The 20878-nt window shown below is 38.2% G+C and overlaps 2 protein-coding genes across 3 annotated transcripts in view; one reads left to right on the forward strand and one right to left on the reverse strand.

The window, feature by feature from the left end:
• NUP205 (nucleoporin 205) overlaps positions 1-12738 on the reverse strand; it is a 53875-nt gene extending 41137 nt beyond the window's left edge. The window contains exons 1-10 of the mRNA XM_060777232.2: positions 12668-12738; positions 10089-10231; positions 8923-9094; positions 8105-8249; positions 6989-7148; positions 5949-6177; positions 4745-4909; positions 4429-4604; positions 2490-2606; positions 119-256 (exon numbers count right to left, since the gene is read on the reverse strand). Coding sequence (XP_060633215.2) covers positions 119-256; positions 2490-2606; positions 4429-4604; positions 4745-4909; positions 5949-6177; positions 6989-7148; positions 8105-8249; positions 8923-9094; positions 10089-10231; positions 12668-12695 — 1473 coding nt within the window. The 5' untranslated portion in view covers positions 12696-12738. The remainder of the gene's footprint in view (positions 1-118; positions 257-2489; positions 2607-4428; positions 4605-4744; positions 4910-5948; positions 6178-6988; positions 7149-8104; positions 8250-8922; positions 9095-10088; positions 10232-12667) is intronic.
• A 1869-nt stretch (positions 12739-14607) lies between these two features.
• On the forward strand, positions 14608-20180 carry POLR3H (RNA polymerase III subunit H). 2 transcript variants are annotated; one of them, XM_067469147.1, is made up of 7 exons: positions 14608-14802; positions 15844-16027; positions 16800-16896; positions 17416-17502; positions 17630-17693; positions 18928-19135; positions 19643-20180. In XM_067469147.1, exons 1-7 carry the CDS (start codon positions 14726-14728, stop codon positions 19694-19696), a joined length of 771 nt encoding a protein of 256 aa, XP_067325248.1. In that variant the 5' UTR covers positions 14608-14725; the 3' UTR covers positions 19697-20180. The 2 variants fall into 2 exon arrangements, with proteins under 2 accessions (XP_067325248.1, XP_067325249.1); XM_067469148.1 differs by having other exon boundaries at positions 15894-16027.
• Positions 20181-20878: the final 698 nt, after the last annotated feature.

Below are 20878 nucleotides of genomic sequence, written 5' to 3' on the forward strand. Positions count from 1 at the left end.
AGTTCGGGTTTCAAAATTCTGAATGGTGACTAGTCTGCAGAGTAATCTTTACAGCCATCTGGCAGGGAAGTGTTACACACACAGAGAGAGAGAGAGAGAGAGAGAGATCTTTTCTAACCTGACGCTGAGGCGGTCTTTGGTGTGCCATCCCAAGATATGATCCTATAATAGTGGTGCTTTGCAAAGGCTCTGAAGGACACCAATACTCAAGAGCAAGTTCCAGATTAAAGGGATCCTCACTGTACAATTCAGCAATCTGCAAAGGAAAGGGATAGGAGGGCAGAGTAAGCCACACATATCAACAAATCATCTCTCTTGCTTACCATCTCTATCAATCTTTCACTTCAGGAGCTTTTACTAACATTGCAATCTGAATGTGGTGCATGGCTGATAAACAGTTACTTCACCAACAATCCTTCCCTGATTCGTAAAACAACTGTGGGATATGAAGAGTGAGACAAAAGACTGGGAAATATCCTCAGGGCAGTATGTTCTAACAAAACTCTCAGTGGCCTGACTGGGAGAAAAATGAGTCATATCATTATGAGCAATAATTCCTGGAAGAAGTAGCTGTTGTATACATATTTATAAAGATACTGGAAGCACATACACCTAACATTGCTTGTGTGCTGGGAGGGGCCCTTACCCCCTTGCTTTCATCCATTCTTCCTCTTTCCTTCCTTCCCACCTTTTTCTTTAACTCTTCTCCCCCTACTTTCTCATTTATTTTCTTTTTCTTTCTTTCCTTCCTTCCTTCCTCTCATACACACATCTCATTTCTTTCTCAGTGACATAACAAAGGGCCACTTCATTTAGCAACAGCCAACCTAGTGACATTATGGAAGACCACTTCACCTAGTTACAGCCTTTGAGTACAAACGGATGAACAAGCATATATAATACTTTAACTTTTACATATACTGATACATAAAGTTTGTCGCTATTCTACCTTCACATTATAATTCCTTAAAGGTTCCAACTTTGGAGTTTTCTCTTTTAGAAAATTGTTACAAGATAAAATTTTACAAAATTATAGCACTGCACACTTAAATATACACTAATAGACAAAATGGCCCAATTAAGTATAACATTATTTTTCATATACATATACAGGGTTAGTCAAAATGATTAGGCCAATAAGAAAATTAATTTTAGACGAATGTATGTTTATTGTAACCAAACTACAGCTACGTATCGACAGATAAATTATCAAAGTTTTGTCTCACCTTCAGAGATGTTCAATATGGGCGCCCCGTGTGACACGGCAGACGTCCAAGCGATAGTCCAGTTCATTCCACATCTGGACCGTAATTACTGACATTGTTTTAGCAAATGTCATCACACAAAACGCCTTCTCTTTGCCTGATTCCGCCATTTTGAAAACAGCGACTCCTAGCGACGCCTAGCGGCATTAACGTACATGTGTGTTGCTCAAAAAAAACTTTGATAGTTTATCTGTCGCTACGTAGCTGTGGTTTGGTTACAGTAAACATACATTCGGGTACAATTAATTTTCTTATTGGCCTATTCATTTTGACTAACCCTGTATTTTTTTTAAAAAATTAGATTACATTTGCACTAATATCAAGCGAAAAGTGGGTACTAGAAATAATATCATACAAAAACTGACTGGTATAACCTGGGTATCGCAGCCAGACACACTGAAGACATCTGCCCTTGTGTTTTGCTACTCTGCTGCTGAACACGCATGTCCAGTGTGGAATACATCTCATCACGTTAAAACAGTGGATGTGGCTCTTAATGAGACATGCCGCATTATCACAGGATGTCTACACCCAACACCACTGGAGAAATTATACTGTTTAGCCAGCATTGCACCACCTGACATCTGTCGGGAAGTAGCAGCCTGTAATGAAAGGACCAAGCCATGAAATGAAAGGATTTCCGGCCCAACCTTTGTTTGTTATCAGTTAGTAAACCAACATCTTAAATCAAGAAATAGCTTCCTAAGATTTACAGAGATGCTCCAGGAACATTTCAGCAAGTGAGAGTCCAAAAGTGGCAGGCTAAAACTCAGAACCTCAATCAGTGGCTGATACCAGATGAGAAACTCCCTCCCAGACACACAAAAGACTGGCCAACTTGGAAGGCACTGAACAGACTGCATTCTGGCACCACGAGATGCAGAGCCAACCTGCAAATGGGGCTGCTAAGTGGAATCCATGACATGTGACTGTGGAGAAGAGGAAACCACAGACCACTTTCTACAATGCAGCCTGAGCCCTGCTACATGCACGGTTACAGCGACACCAGATGCAACTGAAGTGGCCAGCATCTGTTCAAAGAAAATTTAGTTTAATGCCAAGTTTTTAACATTGTTTGTAGTTTTTCTATACATTATAACTATATTTTCAAATCACTTCTGACACAATAAATAAATCTGCGTACATGTTTTTGCACTCTAATCATGTATTTTTAATTAACATTTTAAAAAATGGAACCAGTTAACTTCTTTTAAAATTACTTACCAAAAGCATCAGGTGCTCTAGATCACGTCTAAGGGAAAGAGGTGGCTCATTACCCATCTGTATGCTCATGTGAATCATACGAGCATCTTCATCAGCACGATTTCTCAGCTGTTTCACCTAGAAACAATAGCCAAGGAAAAGTTAAATTAAAATAAAATGAGAGGAAAATGCACTCTTTTCAGGCTACCAATTATTGGCACATTTTTATACAACTGCTACTAGAGAGAACAAATTAAAGAAAGAATGCCAGTACCTAGTTAAGTCTCATTGAGATAAATGAAAAAAAAATCCCTAATTACTTTCCACAAAAATCACCAGGAATAAGTTTCCCCAACAGTTATACTTCCCACATAATTTATCTATTTCTTTAAATGATACTGTTGAATTACAGAAACAAAACAAATATAGCTGCTTCAGATGAAAATTAGATCCCTCTGTTCTTAGAATTACTCAGATCTGATTGTTGCATTTCATGTGCATAAATGTGTTTATTTTATACAATCACAGAAACACCCACAAACATTACATTAGGCTCTGCACATTTGCAGGTCTGACTTTTGCAGATTCAATTATTTGTAGATTTGATTAACAGAGCTATGCCAAAGGATCTAGAGACCCCTAGAGAAGCGTTCTCTCGGGCAAAAAAATATAAGTTTTTTATTCATGGATTTCCCACTCTTTCAGAGGCCCTGCACAACTAACCCCAGATAATGTGGAGAGTGACTTCAGGTAAACACTGAAGACTAAAAGATAACAACAGCACAATCGTACATATGTGTATTCACAATTAAATCTCACTAAACTCAACTTCCTTCAAGCAAAGTGGATGTGAAATTGCAGTCTTACATAGAAGTGCTGTGGACACAGAGGTTAGCCCCTACTAATCTCAACAGGATTAACATTCTAGTAAATATGCATGTGATTATACTGGTAAGTGGATATATTTTGTTATTAAAAAGGAACTACCGATCATTTCAATACATAGCAAAAGCAATAACATAATAAGAGGCACTCTGGATCTAGTTCACGACTTCGTTAATTTTATTTAGTTGCGGACAGGAAGCCCAAAAGCAAGACACAACCATAATGGCAACTTTCTGTTTCTGCTCTCCAACAAATTATATAGAGAAGCATAGAGCCCTTGCTACTGCCGTCATGGAACAGGCATGAAATGTAAAATGTTTTAAAAACAATTAAAACTGCCATTTCTGTGGCTTGTGAGGAAGAGGAGGGCAGGTAGGCACAGTTCCATTTGCCATGTTCTCAGTGGCTTGTAAGAGCCCCTTTCAGCTGCCATTGCTTTGGTCTGTGATGGAAAAGAAACAATTGCAGCATCCGAAAGTGTGATCCCCTTACCCACCAAAGCCTCCTTTCCCCAAGTCCTGTCTTGTTTAGACTGTAAGTCTGACAGCAAAAAAAAGAGTCAAATTAATTATTTGCAAGCTCTGGGTTTTTTTAATTATTATTTGCCCGAAGACTAGGTTATAAATTTGCTCCATTTGTGCTACCGAAATCTTACTGTTATACAAGCAATAAAACCTAGTAATACCCTTTGATGATAATTTCCAACCTGAAATAATCAAAGTCCTCTTAACAGAATTATGATTTCTTAACTTTAAAAATGAGGCTGAATCCAACAAACCTAAAGTGACAATATGAAAATGAATTAAATGGTTTATTTAAGTCCTTCAACTGTGAACTGTAGTATGGCATAACGTATAACATCAACGTTACTCGCAAAAATTAACATGTGCCTATATTTCAAAAAGAAAGCCAATTTTCTTCACCCAGTCCAGGATTTTAAACAATTTGTACATTGATTGTAATATACACCATTCATGCCCAGAAATATTTAATATAGTTTGCATAACGGTAAATCTGTGAAAATATTTGGTTCATTTTTATTTAGCAGCACTACATCTACACATATATAACTTACTTTCATTGGCATGAGCGTGAGAAAGTCTGTGACTAGGCTGTGAATCCTACGTATGTAAAATTCATCTTGGTAGAAATTTTCTGCTCTCACCACAGATTCCGTAAGGAACAGGAAAACATTATCTGCAATTGCTAACTCTGCCATGGCTTCATCAGCCTCAGTGAATTCTGCCAGTGCTGGGATGAACAAAGAGAGATGGAAAGACAAATATATTTTACAGACGTATGCTTAAATCTGATTTCTTAAACAAAACTGTGAGATCTGCTTTCCTTCACTGAAATGAAGAGAATGAGACTCCACTTTGAGCCTAATTTACCTGTCACATCAGACAGCTGTGAGATCCCACGCAAGGCCAGTGCCCAGGCTAATCTAATAGTAGCTTGAAGACCTGGTAGTTTCCAAGGGCGAGATTCTTGGAGACGTGTATGGATAGCAGCTATATACTGTCTCTCTGTTAAAAGAGGCATCTGCTGCATCAGCTCTAAAAAGGGGAAAACAAATTAAAAATTGCTGTTTATCACACCTCAACAGAGGAAAAAAAATCAATTCAATTAAAAATAACATGGGTAGTTGAACAAATATACCCGTATATTCCGGCATATAAAACAACTGGGCATATAAGATGACCCCCAACTTTTCCAGTTAAAATATAGAGTTTGGGATATATAAAGCACTGGGATTGTAGCGCAGCAGTCTGAGTGTCAGCTGCATTAAGATCACTTCTGACCAAAAGGTCATGAGTTCAAAGCCAGCCCGGGTCGGAGTAAATGTCAGACCAATTGTGTAGCTTGTTGTCGACCTTTGCAACCCGAAAGACAGTTGCAAGTAGGAAAATTAGGTACCACCTTGTGTGGGGAGGCTAATTTAACTAATTTATGAGGCCATAAAAAAGACCCCAGCAAAGCATGCGGGGAATGCGGAAGTACTTCATCAGTGTCGCAGATGGAAGATGAAAGCGACAGCTCCCCTGGCGGCCAGAAAGCTCCCCAGTAATTAATTACTTTCAGTTAAATAATTACATATCAGTCATTAAAACTAGAAAACCATAGTAAAGATATATACTGTACATTTTGCTGTCATGCGGTATTTGAATTGTCTGTAACACTGAATTGTTTTTTTCCCTGAATGTAATAATTATTCATTTCCTGACTTGTTCGCTTACTAGAATTCTATGGTTGCTGTTGCTTGGTAGACAGATAGCCTTCAACTACAGATATCTGGAAAATGTGAAATTGGGAACTTAATTATAGGGTTTATTTCCACTTATATGACTTCTAGGCACTCTGGTCTATAAATCTGTAATAATCAGTCTTCTACCAAATTTTGAGGATCATGCAAAAAAGTGAAATATTCCTAAGGCTGTTGATACAAGTGGAATTGTACTCTATTAAGCTTTCTGACACACCTAAATTCCCTTCCCAGGATGAATTCTTTGTATTTATGTTTACAGCAACACTTTCTGCCTTTGTGGCTTGTCTATCTTATTACATCACAACAAAAGGGGAGAAAATCAGCTTTACCTTCACGATTTTCAGAGCCGTGTTCTAGAAAGCTGATGTCAAAGCAATAGAGAAGAGTCATAAGAAGTGCTATGTTGACTCTGTCCAATGAGCCATCAGCTTCCAGAGTTACTTTCTCTAAGAAACTAATAAGGATTAAAGTATCATCCCGGCTCAGTGGCGACTGGCAAGTCCAAACAAATAAGCTCTCGGCTAATGACTGCCGACACTCCTTGATAAGATCAGCAACCTAGAATAAATTCAAGCATAAATTATTGCTCTATTCCACTTTTAAAATATGCTTACGTATTATTTACCATCATATCTTATACACATTTGCTCAGGAGTAAGATCTTCAAAGTCTTATTATCCTGGATGCATTTAATCAGTATCCTGTCTTTCAAACGGAAGAATAATAAACTTATTTATTTCCTGCCCCCTCTCCACAAGGACTCAGGGCAGCTTTCAACAAAATCTTACCTATCCGAACATATCTCTGCCTATGAACCCGTGAGAGCACTAAGAACTGCCAGGGAGGCCTTGCTCTCAGTCCCACCCAATTGCAAGCATGATTGGTGGGAACAAGAGACAGGGCTTTCTCAGTGGTGGCCCCTCAGCTGTGGAACTCCCTCCCCAGCGATATCAGGCTGGGCCCCTCTCTTCTGGTTTTCAGGAAAAGAGTAAAGACCTGGCTGTGGGAGCAGGCATTAGGATAAGTGCAATAGAGAACCAGCATAATTGTAGCAACGTAAACGATAACTCAGACTTGGTTTCATGGTTTTAACAGTACAAACAGTAGTTTGTATATGGTTTTATTGGGTTTGTATATGATATATTGTAATTTTTTTTCTGTTTGTATACATGGCATTAATTTTGCCATACTGTTGAGCTGCTCTGAGTCTCCTTTGGAGTGATAGAAAGCAGAATATAAATATAGTAAATAAATAGTAAACTTAAAAAGACATGAGCCAAAGGAGAATAAAAGAATTTGGACTTCCCTCTCTGGCTTTTACACAATGGAAATTATAATCAGAGAATTAAATTATCAAAACAGTACTTGCCTCTTTCCGGTGTTTCTCACTGCCCAGCCCTCGTTCTTTCTGTAGTTTTTCAAATTCAACATTTAAATCAATCTGAGACACTAAAGTCAGAATTTTCTGAGTTAAACCTTGTTCCATCAGCTCATCAGTAAAGCGTGTTGTTATGGACACCAATTCAGGACTGAAATCAAAAGGGACAGTGAGCTCTTAACTATGTTTATTTTAACAAACAGAGCACCTTCTAAAATGACAACTGGAAATAAAGCCCTGTCAACACTATTCGGATTCACATAGAACACAAGTATTCAAAAAAAATTAACTAGTAAAATATCACTTTTACCACATATATTATATAAGAACCTTTGAAGGTATGTAACTAATTGGAATAACTCTTTCCCCTAATTTCTGACTGCTCCCAGACTTGAAGAAAACATGGATATGTCAGGACATGCATGCTTAGTTGCTAATGTCTGCTTACTGTTAATGCTAGCTGGATAAAGAAGCTGAGAAACAGACATATTTAGAATGAGTGAGCTGGAATCTCTTTAAGGCATTGCAAAGATCCAGAACCGCTGTGCTACCATTACACAAAGCATAAGTCTACTCCATAAAGATGTATACAACATAAACCAGGATAAAGATCTTAATGGGATGCTGACAGAAAGTAAAACTGTCAGTGTAACACAATGGCTGCTCCCTTTACCAGATGCACCTCTATGGCTATTCGGTAACCAAGGGCTACATCTGGTTACCATTTGGCTACTACTGCACAGCCAGGAGTAAGAACTCCCTTCTTGACCTCCAATGTACTTATGAAATCCAGAAGGGTAAAAATTGCTTCTTTTTACCTGGCTGTGTAACAGCAGTTGGAAACCACACAGTGCAGCTTTGACCCTCCAGTCACCCTAGAATACCTTCACTTCATGAAAGAAAATGATCATGAAACACCCAGAACAAGAAAAAAGGAATATCCAGAGGCACTATTAAAACAGATGGAGAAAAAAAAATAGAAGGTACTATGACAGAAAGAAAAAGGCAAAAACAAGTCCTCACTAAGGGGTCAGGTTTCCCCTTCAGGTAGAATCAGATTTACCCAAGAAATAACACTGGTGTTCAAGTGTTATTTAAAAGACAGACCTGAGCTCCAATGTCCATGTCTTGCCTTTCCGAGACTGGATAAGTGTCCGCAATGAATTTGCAATCCATCGCTTTCCATCCCAGTATAAGAGGACTGCTACTAAACCTCTAGTTAGCCCAGGGAAACGAGGCAGCTGGTGCTCTCCTGAAAAGACAACATGCTGTGTTTATGAACATAAACTTAAAGAACACAAAAGTAGACTCGTATTTAAAATAAAACATTATTCAAAAATGTTATGCCAGCACTAAAGACTTAGCATTCATTTTACTCTAATTTCTGAAAGAATTTAACATTGTAAAAACATGCCTAAGAAATTTCCAAAATATTTTGTACAATAAAGATCAATCAGATATGCAGTAAACGATTTGCCAAAAGTAAGTAACAATTCCTAGATAGATAGACCAAAATTCTTTAGATAGTCCTAATTAAAAAAGACCCATTGAATCAGTGAGATTGAGAGAAGTGCTAATTCACTACTACACAACTGACTCAGGCCCTTCAATACTAACATACAATTCAGATTATCAAATCAGATAATCTATATCATTTGCTTCAAACTGGATCATATGAGTAAACTGCCATTTAATCCAGTTCAAAGGAGATAATCTGGATTTTATATGGTAGTGTAGAAGGAGCCTCAATGATTCTAATGTTTCAGATTATCAGAAGAATTCAAACATGATTTGCTACAACTCCAAGTATACAAATAGGCACAACTCATATGATTAAGCATTAGGTGTTTATAGGAATTTTATCTCTTGAGCTGCTGTGAAAGCAAGATAAAATTGTAAACCAGTTCATCATAATGGGATCGTACCAGCCAACAGAAGTTCAACAGCTGCCAATTCTCCAATATCAAAAAGATCACTCAGAATAAAGGCCTCTTTGATGAGCGACTCTGGTAACAACCTGGTTCCCTGCTGTCCCTGGATAGCAATTCCTTCTGTATTTGCTTTTTGAACCTTCTGATGCTGCTGGGCATTCTTTGGCTGCAAAACAAACAAATTCAAACATCTATTGATATCAGATATGAACTAAATATTAAAATATAGGCAAAACATATTTATACATGGATAGAAAATGTAGCTTTAATTGTTGCATTAATCTCATCCTTGCAGCTTTTCTTTCTTCTGACTCAAGGATATGATACTTAAGTCCGTTGGGTATGCATCTTTGATTTATTTATTTCACTTGTATATCACTTTTCTCACCCCAACGGGGGAATCAAAGTGGTTTCTAACGTAATTATGGCAAATTTTAATGCCTCACATACAGAAACCTAGCATAACAAAAATAACATACAATTATCAATTAAATCATAAAACATGACATCATTTAACATTAAAACGTGGAATTAAAAACGTATCAATATAAACATTAAAATCACTTCTAAACTTATCTAGTGTGGAGTGTTAGCTGCCTTGAGTCCTGACGGGGAGAAAGGTGGGGTATAAATAAAGATGATGATGATGATGATGATGACAATGATGTAACTGTAATTTGAGTTTAAAAGCTTTCCAAATAGGCATTATGATTTCAAATCTACTGAGCAAGGATAGGAATAACATAGCCCTCAGGATACTGGACTCTAGTTCCTATTGTTTTTCACCATGAGCTATGGTGGCAAGATATGCTGAGATCTGAGGACCAAAAACATTTGAAGGATGACTCCTATCCCAGTTCTAGATTATTTCCCTCTTTTCTAGCAACAGCAGGCCTCTTAGAATACACGTTTAATTTTAAAATCTATCAGTCAAATCAATTTAATTATAATAGTTGAGAAACTTCTTATAATACAATCTGAAATATTCAAGTTAGAATAAAGAAGAAACAGTTTCACTACGTTATTAAAAATTCAGTTAGAAAAACCTATCCTTCATTATTTTAATACATATAAACATAATAAATATAGTTATAAAAATCACACAATGCCAGCAACACTATTTTATCCCATTACCGGGAGAAGAAAAGTTTGCTTTTTACCGGATTTCTGAAGAGTGATATAAAATCAGGTTTATGCTTCTTTAAAATCTGGTCAAGAATATGTATTGCTTCAGGTTGCCTTTTCCAAATGGCATTAACAACTGCTTGCCAAATGTCTTTGTAGGGTCCCCATAAACTGGCAGCTAAAAGCAAAATAGACAAAGCAAGAAAAAAGCAAGATATTTACCACAAGTGAATATTATGATTAAACATTATTCATGTGCAAAAATATTTTACAGAAAAATATTTAAGATAAATTAATTAATTTTTTACAAAAGCAGCAATCAGCTTAGTGAACAGAGACAGGAAAGCAAAAGAAAAGTCCCTATGTGGGTAATCATTTATTTGATAACATAGAATCATAGAGTTGAAAGAGTCTTTGTGGGCCATCCAATCCAACTCCCTCCCAAGAAGTAGAAAAACTGCATTTATTTACAATATTTATATGCTGCCCTTCTCACCTTGAAGGGGACTCAGAGCAGCTTACAATATGTAAATACAATATATTATATTATTACCATAGCACAATATTAATATTATATATTACTATATTGTACTATAACATTATACTGTAATATTATTCGTAGTACTATATTGTATTACATTATAATAGTATCAATATTATATGTATATACAATATATTATATTATATTATATTATATTATATTATATTATATTATAAGCACAGTGCAGGAGACAAGATGGAAATGCCTTCCTGGCCCCTCTCTTCACTCTGATCTCAGAGCAGCAGTTGGTGCTGGGGGGGAGCTCACATTCAAAGCACACACACACACATTCAAAGCAAGCCCACCAGTATAAATAAGTTGTAAACTACAAAAAATGCATGCCACAAAATATTTGTTGGTTTTCCACCAAATGGGAGAATACTAAGGCGCATATTTACATCTCAGGAAGATTTCACCTGAACATTAGGAAGAACCTCCTGACCATAAGTTTAAAGTCTTATAGTTATATGATTGATAGCTATAAGTTGTAAGTAATTATGTTTGTTAGATTTTATTTATTGTGATTTGTTTGTTTAATTTTCTGCTTGTGTGACTGTTATCTTGTATTCTGTGTTGTAAGCTGCCCCAAATCCCTTTGGAACGAGGGGGAGGGATATAAACAAAGCATTATTATTGTGATTATTATTATTAGAGCTGTTCAACAATGGAACTCTCGGCCTCAGAGTGCGATGGAAGCTTCTTCCTTGGAGACTTTTAAACAGAGGCTGGATGGGTTGCTGTAAGTTTTCCAGGCTATATGGCCATGTTCCAGACGCATTCTTTCCTGATGTTTAACCCACATCTATGGCAGGCACCCTCAGAGATTGTGAGGTCTGTTGGAAACTAGGCAAGTGCGGTTTATATATCTGTAGAATGTTCAGAGTGGGAGAAAGAACTCTTGTCTGCTTGAGGCAAATGGGAATGTTACAACTGATTGCCTTGATTAGCAATGAATAGCCTTGCAGCTTTAAAGCTTGGCTACTTCCTGAATGAGGAAATCCTTTCTTAGGAGGTGATTAGTTGGCCCTGATTATTTCTTGTCTGGAATTTCCCTGTTTTTGAGTGTTGTTCTTTATTTGCTTCCCTGCTTTTAGTTTTTTAATAGTGTTCGCCTGACATTGCTCATTTTCATAGTTTCCTCCTTTCTGTTGAAATTGTCCACCTGATTGTGGTGGTTGGGATGCTTTGTTTGTGCATGACAGAATGGGGTTTGCCTGGATGGCCAATGCGGTCTAGTCCAACTCTTATGATTCTATGAAAACACATTCATGCAGCATTTTGTTTTTTCTTTAAGTGGCTGCCAGAACCTATTCCTTTTTTTAAAAAAAAATATTTATTGTAGTTTTACATATTCAGTGTTTAAACATTCTTATACTTATCACTTCCCCTTAACAAATTGTATACAGAAACCTATTCCTACTCTTCCCTGCCTCTGGTATCAAAGTTGCTGCTAAAGAAGTAAGCTTAGGAATGTATTGCCTGTCCTTAGAAAACTATCATTCTATTATCTTACAATTCTATTTTATTAATACCACTATTCCTCCGTGCTTCTCTCTGAATCGAGGAGACCCAGAGTGGTTATACCAGGCGTGGGCAAACTTGACCCCTCCTTCCAGGTGTTTTGGACTTCAACTCCCACAATCCCTAACAGCCTCAGGACCTTTCCATTCCCCCCTAAGCCACTGATTCTCAGCCTGTGGGTCCCCAGTTGTTTTGGCCTACAACCCAGGAATCCCAGCCAGTTTACCAGCTGTTAGGATTTCTGGGAGTTGAAGGCCAAAACATCTGGTGACCCACAGGTTGAGAACCACTGCCTAAGGCTGTTAAGGATTGTGGGAGTTTCCAAAAGTTTGCCCCTGCCTGATCTACACTGTTATGTAACTGCACTGGGTTATACTCATGTACTTAGGAGCAAGCCCCATAGAACTTGGCTGCTGTGGGTCTCAGGCAGTCCTCCACGTTCCCTTCCACGGCAAAGAGTGGCGCAGGGCCCAAAGACAGGGCAAGGCAACCCCAAAACGATGCCGCCCCGTCCCCGAATGAGCCTCAGGCCAAACTCGGGGCTCTTCTCACCTGAAATTACCGCCAGCGGCGCCGACATCTTGGAAACTCGCGAAGGGGCTTCAAGGCGCCCTCGCTTCTCAGGGGCCTAGAGCAGGTAGAGGTGCCCGCGATCTGCCGGATCAGGAAAAAATCCTCTCTTCATAGACAACTCGGCTAATAAATGGCAAATGCATATTATCAGCGTTTTCCATTATTTTAGCCACATGTAGGAGGGTAGTGCTTTAGTCCATTACGACAAAAGCGCTCAAATTGCACGACCGGAACGCAGGCACGATTTAGACGCCTAAGATCGAAACATGGAAAGAACTTTGGGGTTTGTAGTTCTAGGCCCAGCGGGAGAAAAAAGGGCGGGAAAGTCGAAATAGAAACCCTTTTTTTGCGGAAGAGGAAGCTTCTTGAATCTATCTTGGCAAGGAAACCCGTGATAGGGTTGCCACAGGTTGGAAACTGCTTCAGGGTACACAACAACAAGGCCTTGTTGAACAGAATGGATTGATGTCATGTCCAAAGCTTTCATGGCCGGAATCACTGTGTTGTTGTGAGTTTTCCGGGCTGCATGGCCATGTTCCAGAAGCATTCTTTTTTGACGTTTTGCCCACATCTATGACAGGCATCCTCAGAGGTTGTGAGTTCTGTTGGAAACTGGACAAGTGGGGTTTATATTCTGTGGAATGTCCAGAACTCTTGTCTGCTTGAGGCAAGTGTGAATGTTGCAATTGGCGACCTTCATTAGCATTGAATGGCCTTGCAGCTTCAAAGCCCGGTTGGTTGCTGCCTGCAGGAATACTTTGTTTGAAAGTGTTAGCTGGTTTAACTTTTCTGAGTATTCTGCGGATATTCAAGTCCTCTTATATACAGTGGCGTAGAAAATTGACATCCTTTATATAAAACATCCTAAGTGGTTCTCAACCTGGGGTCCCCAGATTATTTTGGCCTACAACTCCCAGAAATCCTAACAGCTGGTAAACTGGCTGGGATTTCTGGGAGTTGTAGGCCAAAAACATCTGGGGACCCCAGGTTGAGAACCACTTGTAATGTTCGTTTGTGGGATTAACATAACTCAAAAACCACTGGACATATTGACACCAAACTTGGCCACAAGACACCTACTAACCCAAGGAGTGACCATCACTCAAAAATTTTGATTTAGTCATTTGGGAATTGTAGTTGCTAGGATTTATAGTTCACATACAATCAAAGAGCATTCTGAACTCCACCAACGATGGAACTGAACCAAACGTGGCACACAGACCTCCCATGACCAACAGAAAACACTTGAAGAGTTTGGTGGACATTGACTTTGAGTTTGGGAGTTGCAGTTCACTTACATCCAGAGAGCACTGTGGACTCAAAAAATGATGGATCTGGACCAAATTTCGCAGGAATACTCAATATGCCCAAATATGAACACAGATGGAGTTTGTGCAAAATAGACCTTGACATTTGGGAGTTTTAGTTACTGGGATTTATAGTTCACCTACAATCAAAGAGCATTCTGAACTCCACCAATGAGGGAATTGAACCAAACTTGGCACACAGAACTCCCACTGCCAACAGAAAATACTTAAGGCCATCCAGTCCAACTCTCTTCACCAGGGCAAGAAAACGTAAACAAAGTCCTTTTGACAAAGAGCCACCCAGTCATATGATTCACGCGCATAGTATAGATTTGAAAGGGACCCCTAAAGAAGGACAATTATATGTTGCATGTTCCAGAGTAGGCAAATCAGACAATCTCCACATCAACACTGACAAAGAAACAGCAAGAAATACTGTTTACTAACAAGCATAAAGAAATTACATATATTAGAAATCAACACTTTCTCATTACTTTATTGTCCAGATCACCATGCTGGGCCACAGCAACGCCTGGCAGGGGACGGCTGGTATAAAATAAATGTGTACTTTTCGGATTTAAAAAAATATGGTCAGGCCATGAAGGCTTGGGTAAAGGATCTGTGAACACAGGAGGGTGACTTGTTCCCAGCGCTCCAAACTACAGCTCCCACCATGCACAGCGTTTTCCAGTGTTCTACTTCCTCTTCGTAGCCTTGCTGTTTGCCGCGCATGCGTGGTGCGGTAACCCGAACGGATGTTTATCGCCTGCTGGAGAAGGAGAGGGTCGCGTGGCGAAGCGGTTGTGGGTGAGTTAGATGCATTTCTGATTTCCAGGGATATAATCGAAAACAACGGAGAGGTGCTCTAGGAAAGATATGCTTCCATCTTTGGAGGGTCTTCTGTTCTGTTGGGGATGCTGACTGCTTGTGTGGATAGAAAGCCACTGCTGGCTTCAATAAACTACCTCAAAGCAGGCCTTTGCAAGTTGTAACTGATGGTAGAACAGGTATAACACACTTAAGCGGCTGAGAGGGAAAAGGAAGGGGCCTGAGGCTGTTAGGAATTGTGGGAGTTGAAGTCCAAAACAGCTGGAGGGCCCAAGTTGGCCCATGCATGTGGTAGAACAGTGGTTCTTAACCTGTGGGTCCCCAGATGTTTTGGTCTTCAACTCCCAGAAAGCCTAACAGCTAGTAAACTGGTTAAGATTTGTGGGAGTTTTAGGCCAAAACACCTGGAGACCCACAGGTTGAGAACCACTGTGGTAGAAGATCCCTTCTGTATGTCCTTTCTGTGGTTCTGGGCCTCAAACTACTTCCAGTTGCAAATTCCCTTCTAATGTAACCAGTAAGAGAAGAAGCCAAAACTAGGAGAGGCTTCTTCTCCAATGCAGAGCCAACCTAAAGAAATGGGACTACAAAGTGGAATCCACAACATGCGAGTGTGGAGAAGAGCAAACCACAGACAAACCTATTACAATTCAGCCTGAGCCCTGCCACATGCACAATGCAGCAACACCAGGGGCACTCCAAGTGGCCAGATACTGGTCAAAGGACATTTAATCAACTACCAAGCTTGCAAACTTCGTGTTTTGTTAAAAAATGCAATGCAACTGTTTGGTTTGCCCCTGATACGATAAATAAATAATACCTAGTACAACATTCAGTGTTCCTCACAATTGTAGTTGCAGCCTGACAACATTTTGAGGAGTCACACAATTCCTACCAATGATTTAAGCCTCCTTCCACCAGTATAAAATCGAAGGATAAGCTGATCTTATATTTTGCTCAAGTGTTGGCGTTTTCTTCCCTTAGACCACAATTAGAACTTGCCACTTTCTTCTCCAACAGCTATCACTACAGAAAGGAGAGTCCTCTTGCTGATTTTCCCTTCTCCCCAGGAGCATTGTTTTTGCAAGTTATCATGTTTGTGTTAGTGGAGATGACAGATACTGTGCGAATCCCTCCATGGCAGTTTGAAAGGAAGCTTAATGATGCCATCACTGAAGAGTTAAATAAGAAACTGGCCAATAAGGTAAACTTTGCATGGTTTGTCTCACTACTATACTGTCACACAGATTCTAAAGACAGTAAACTTTGGGTGTATACAAATAATATGTGTATTTATTTGCTTAATCTGTTTTAATTGTTTATTTGTTGGAATACGTTTTTATGACTGTGTCTATATGGCATTGAATTTTGCCAGAGCTGTAGGCCACCATGAGTTCCCCAAAGGGGTGAGAAAGGCAGTGAACAAATAAAGATTATTATTATTATTATTATTATTATTATTATTTACTGCTCCATCTTACATATGTCAAAGGCAGATTATTCCCAGTTAAGCGAATGAAGGATTGTGGACAAATGTCGTGTGGACAGTCATGGTGCTGTCTCATATATTTAATGAATGTAGCTGCAATGCTAAAATTATACACTGTAAAGTCGCTGATTTTGATCAATATAAATTTAGTATCTTTTCACTAGTTACATTTAATATGTAAATGAGCTCCCACATGACATGAAATAGAAGAGTGAAGAGATGTTGAAAATAATGAGAAATTGATAAGGAGACTGGCTACTCAGAAGTATGAACCTTCATTTCCCCCTTAACCACCCCCTCTGTTATCATTCTTTCTTGTTCTTGTAGCGTTACTTGCATATTTGAATTATTTTTATCTATCCAGTTATAGATCCGTTCACCAGTTTGGTTTGTTGGTACAGTATTCCTTGTTCTGTTTCAAGGGGGCTAACACATCTCTTCCAAAGTATTCAACTTCATTGATTTTTGGATTTATTTCTCTAAACAGGTTGTGTATAATGTTGGCCTCTGTATTTGTCTCTATGACATTACAAAGCTGGAGGACTCCTACATATTCCCAGGAGATGGTGCATCACACACAAAAGGTTTGCCTGTTGTTTTCCATGTCAATTATTTTTGGATCTGACAACTATGGATCTTCAAGACTACCCTCTAGGCAACATAATAATTTCTGGGTAACCACAGCACTCCATATTTTTTTATTATAACTCTGTTGTGCTGATACATAATACAGCTGGAAAGCACATTTTTGTGGCATACGAAACTGAAAAAATTATGTTCATTCTCCTTCATCCTTGGTACCATTTTTGCTTAGGACAGGTTAAGGTACCATTTCTGCCATGCTGTATACATTTTCTCATTTAATGCTAGCATTCTCACACTTATACACTTGTTCCATATTCTATCTTGATGTTCAATCTGTTAACAAACTGGCTTATGCTCATTTGCCTTGCAAGTACAGCTGTAATTATTTATTAGCTGCATTTATACCATGCTTTTTCTCGTGCTATACAATGTTGCTATGCTAATTTTGTGCACATGTATGTTTTGACAACATACAAGTGAAACATTTATCTAAGGAAAATCTGCTTCCTTCTTTATAGTGCATTTTCGGTATGTGGTGTTTCATCCCTTTCTTGATGAGATTTTGGTTGGAGAGATAAAAGGCTGCAGTCTAGAAGGAGTTCATGGTAAATTTTAATTTTTATTAAAATTCTAGACCTGTATTCAGATATATCTGTGGGGGGCCTGAAGAGAGAATTAACATCATGTTATACCCTAATGGCTTCTGTGTTAATCTGAATGTTCTTCTTGCAGTTTCCCTTGGGTTCTTTGATGATATCATCATTCCTCCAGAATCTCTGCAGCAGCCTGCCAAATTGTATCCTCCATGATAATAAATGTTTTAAAAATCCATTATATTTATTATTTAAATTACCCGTATAAGCCGGGCTGAATATAAGCCAAGGCACCCATTTTTAGCACAAAAACTGGGAAAACGTATTGACTCGAGTATAAGTCGAGGGTGGGAAATGCAGCAGCTACTGGTAAATTTCAAAATAAAAATAGATACCAATAAAATTACATTAATTGGGGCATCAGTAAGTTAAATGTTTTTGAATATTTACATAAAAGTGCAATTTAAGATAAGATTGTCCAACTGATTATTCTAACCTTCTTCAATGCAAATGTGCTTATGTATCCTGATAATAATAATAGAGTAAAATAATGAAAATGTAATTATTTTAATAATAAATAAATAAATTTAAATGTAATACTAAAATAGAGTAAAATAATAAATGTAATAATAAACACAGTAAGATAATAAATTCAATAAAATAATAGAGTTAAATAATGCAAATGTAATAATAAATGTAGTAGTAGTAATAATAACAGTAAAAAAAATAATAACTTTGACTCGAGTATAAGCCAAAGAGGGCTTTTTCAGCCTTAAAAAAGGGATAAAAAACTCAGCTTATACTTGAGTATATACGGTATTGCTATATTGCCTCCCAACACACAAGGGCATCCTGAGCAATGAACAAATAATGTAGAAAAAGAACAATCTTGTCTGATGGGGTTTGTTTCCAGGACTTCCTCCTAAATACCAAAATCTGTATATGCTCATGTATATCCCTTATATAAAATAACAAAATCAAGGTTTTTTAAAGCTATAGATGTTGATTCTGTAGATATGAAGGGCTGACTACTGACTGTACAGACAGTCTTTATAACATTAACTTCTATTCCAAAGATTGGATAATTTTCTTTAGAAAGACCATTGTGTTCATGGCCAGAGAGTGAAGTCAATGGAGCTGGATCATCTAAATTTCTTCTGACTTAGACTCTTGTAATATGCCTCTGGCAGTCTTTTCTTTTGCCAGATTCCTTCCAAACCCCAGAGACAAACTTGTCCATTGAGTAAAAAGTTCCTTTCGCACAACATAGTATGAGATATTTATAACTATAATCTGCATGATTTGTAGTTAAGACAAGTTAAGACAGATGAATGTTTTGAATAAGGAAGCCCATATTTGAGAGAACATTTCCGGCTGTGAATGTGAACTTCATGTTCATCTCATGACACTATTGGCCTTAACCCTCCTTGTGGTCAGCGATGAAGCAGAACAAGTGTGGGTTTGGGAATATGAAACCGAAGAAGGAGCTCATGACCTGTATATGGACAGAGGGGAGGAAATCCGGTTCCGTGTAGTGGATGAAACCTTTATCGACACATCCCCAACAGGCCCCAGCTCTTCAGAACCCTCTACCTCAAGTGCCACAGAGGAGGTGCAGAAAAAGGAAGCGCCCTACACACTTGTGGTAATGATTGCTACTTTTTCCACATACTGATTTGAAATACACTTTAGCCAGACCTTGAGATAGTTATTTTTGAATTTCATATCTCAGAATTCTTCAGGCAGCATGGATTTAGAGCTATCCAAAAGGGGGTGAGGTAGAAGAAAATTTAGGTGATAAGCCAATACTTCCTAGTACCCAAGTACTACCTTTAGTATTGTGTTAGAATGGAGAACAAAGGGCATGGAAGTCTGTAATGCATCTTCAACATAAAAGTGAGTAACATGCATTTGGCAAACAAGTTAGTATACTCTTCAATCAAACTCTGAGTTTAAATAAGGCTACATACCACAAGGTATACTTGATATAAATATACACATTCCTTTTTCAGTTACCACAATTAGTTATAAGAAAAATTCTAGATCTCAGAAAAAGCTCAGAATCAAGACAATAAAATACCACAGATATTAAGTGGATAATGCACGTGTTCATTGTTCAACATCTCATTTGTATTTTTTTTCTTTTGTATAGGGATCTATCAGTGAACCTGGTCTGGGCCTCTTGTCCTGGTGGACAAATAGTTAGCAAAAAGAAGAAAGGATATTCTGCAAGATGGAAAATTGCTCTGTTTTTAAAACAGCTGTTGCAAAGCTAAAAATATGTTTTCCTGTTTTCTGCTTTGCACTGGATTTATTTCAGTCTGGTGGTCTAGGCCTAGAAAATAAGTGGAAACATTCAGTGCAATATCACAGTTACGGAAGCTTTTGGCATTGGCCACATCAACTGAGGAATTTCCGATTTCCTGACCTTGCATTTTAGATTAGATGCAAAAAAAAAATCTGAAGAACACTTACCTGGATTAAGAGACGTGAGAAGAATAATGTTGTAAAAGCAAGCATCCATATCACCGAATGTGGTTGTTTCCAACAGTAAAGTGAATAAGTTGGATGCTCAAGACTAGCAGATTGTGGGGAGGAAGATTGTGGCCTGGATGGGCGTGGATAGGAATTCCTATTTTCTAAATTATTTTGTCAGTTCTTTTCTCAACGAATTAAAAATTCTTGCCTAAGTACTGGTAAAATGAGTGAGTTGGTCTACTGGGAATATGGTCTAAAGAACTGCAGTTAATAAGTGTGAGCAAGAGTGCTGTTCTGAATCTTGCTGTTTTAGTAAGTTTGTGTATTTAATTTAGATAGCTTCTGCATAACTGCAGAGATGCAAAAACTGAGCTGAAGGCATCTAGAACAGGCATGGGCAAAATTCAGCCCTTCTGGTGTTTTGAACTTCAATTCCCACAATTGTGAACAAACCTGGTTTCAGGCCCAACAGATAGATCTGCCATTTAGCAACAGATCTCTAAAACATGCTTAGGCATATATAATAGAGACTTTGCTGTGCATTAAAAGTAAATGAAGGCATGGGTGACATTCATCCAATTTCTGGGTGTTAAATATAACTGGACAATAAATGTGAGCTATTGGGTAGCAGCAAAATAAGTACAAGAGACAAAATCAGGCAACATAATTTAAAGCATCCCTGTAATATCAGAGGGCACTATCACTGATAAAACCAAAGATAAAACTGCTAGATCATCTTATGACGGAATTACAACTCTTCAGGAGCATTTGGGATAGAGGTTTAACCTATCAGCCTATTATGTCATGCGTGATACCATGCTTGAAGAAGGTTGCTACTTTTTACATTAGGCTGTCAAGCACGGACTTGAACCTTGTTCTAAGGTTGACTGTTATTCGGGATCTGCAATAA

This window comes from Anolis sagrei, chromosome 5 (genome assembly GCF_037176765.1).
Source record: "Anolis sagrei isolate rAnoSag1 chromosome 5, rAnoSag1.mat, whole genome shotgun sequence".
Lineage (NCBI taxonomy): Eukaryota > Metazoa > Chordata > Lepidosauria > Squamata > Dactyloidae > Anolis > Anolis sagrei.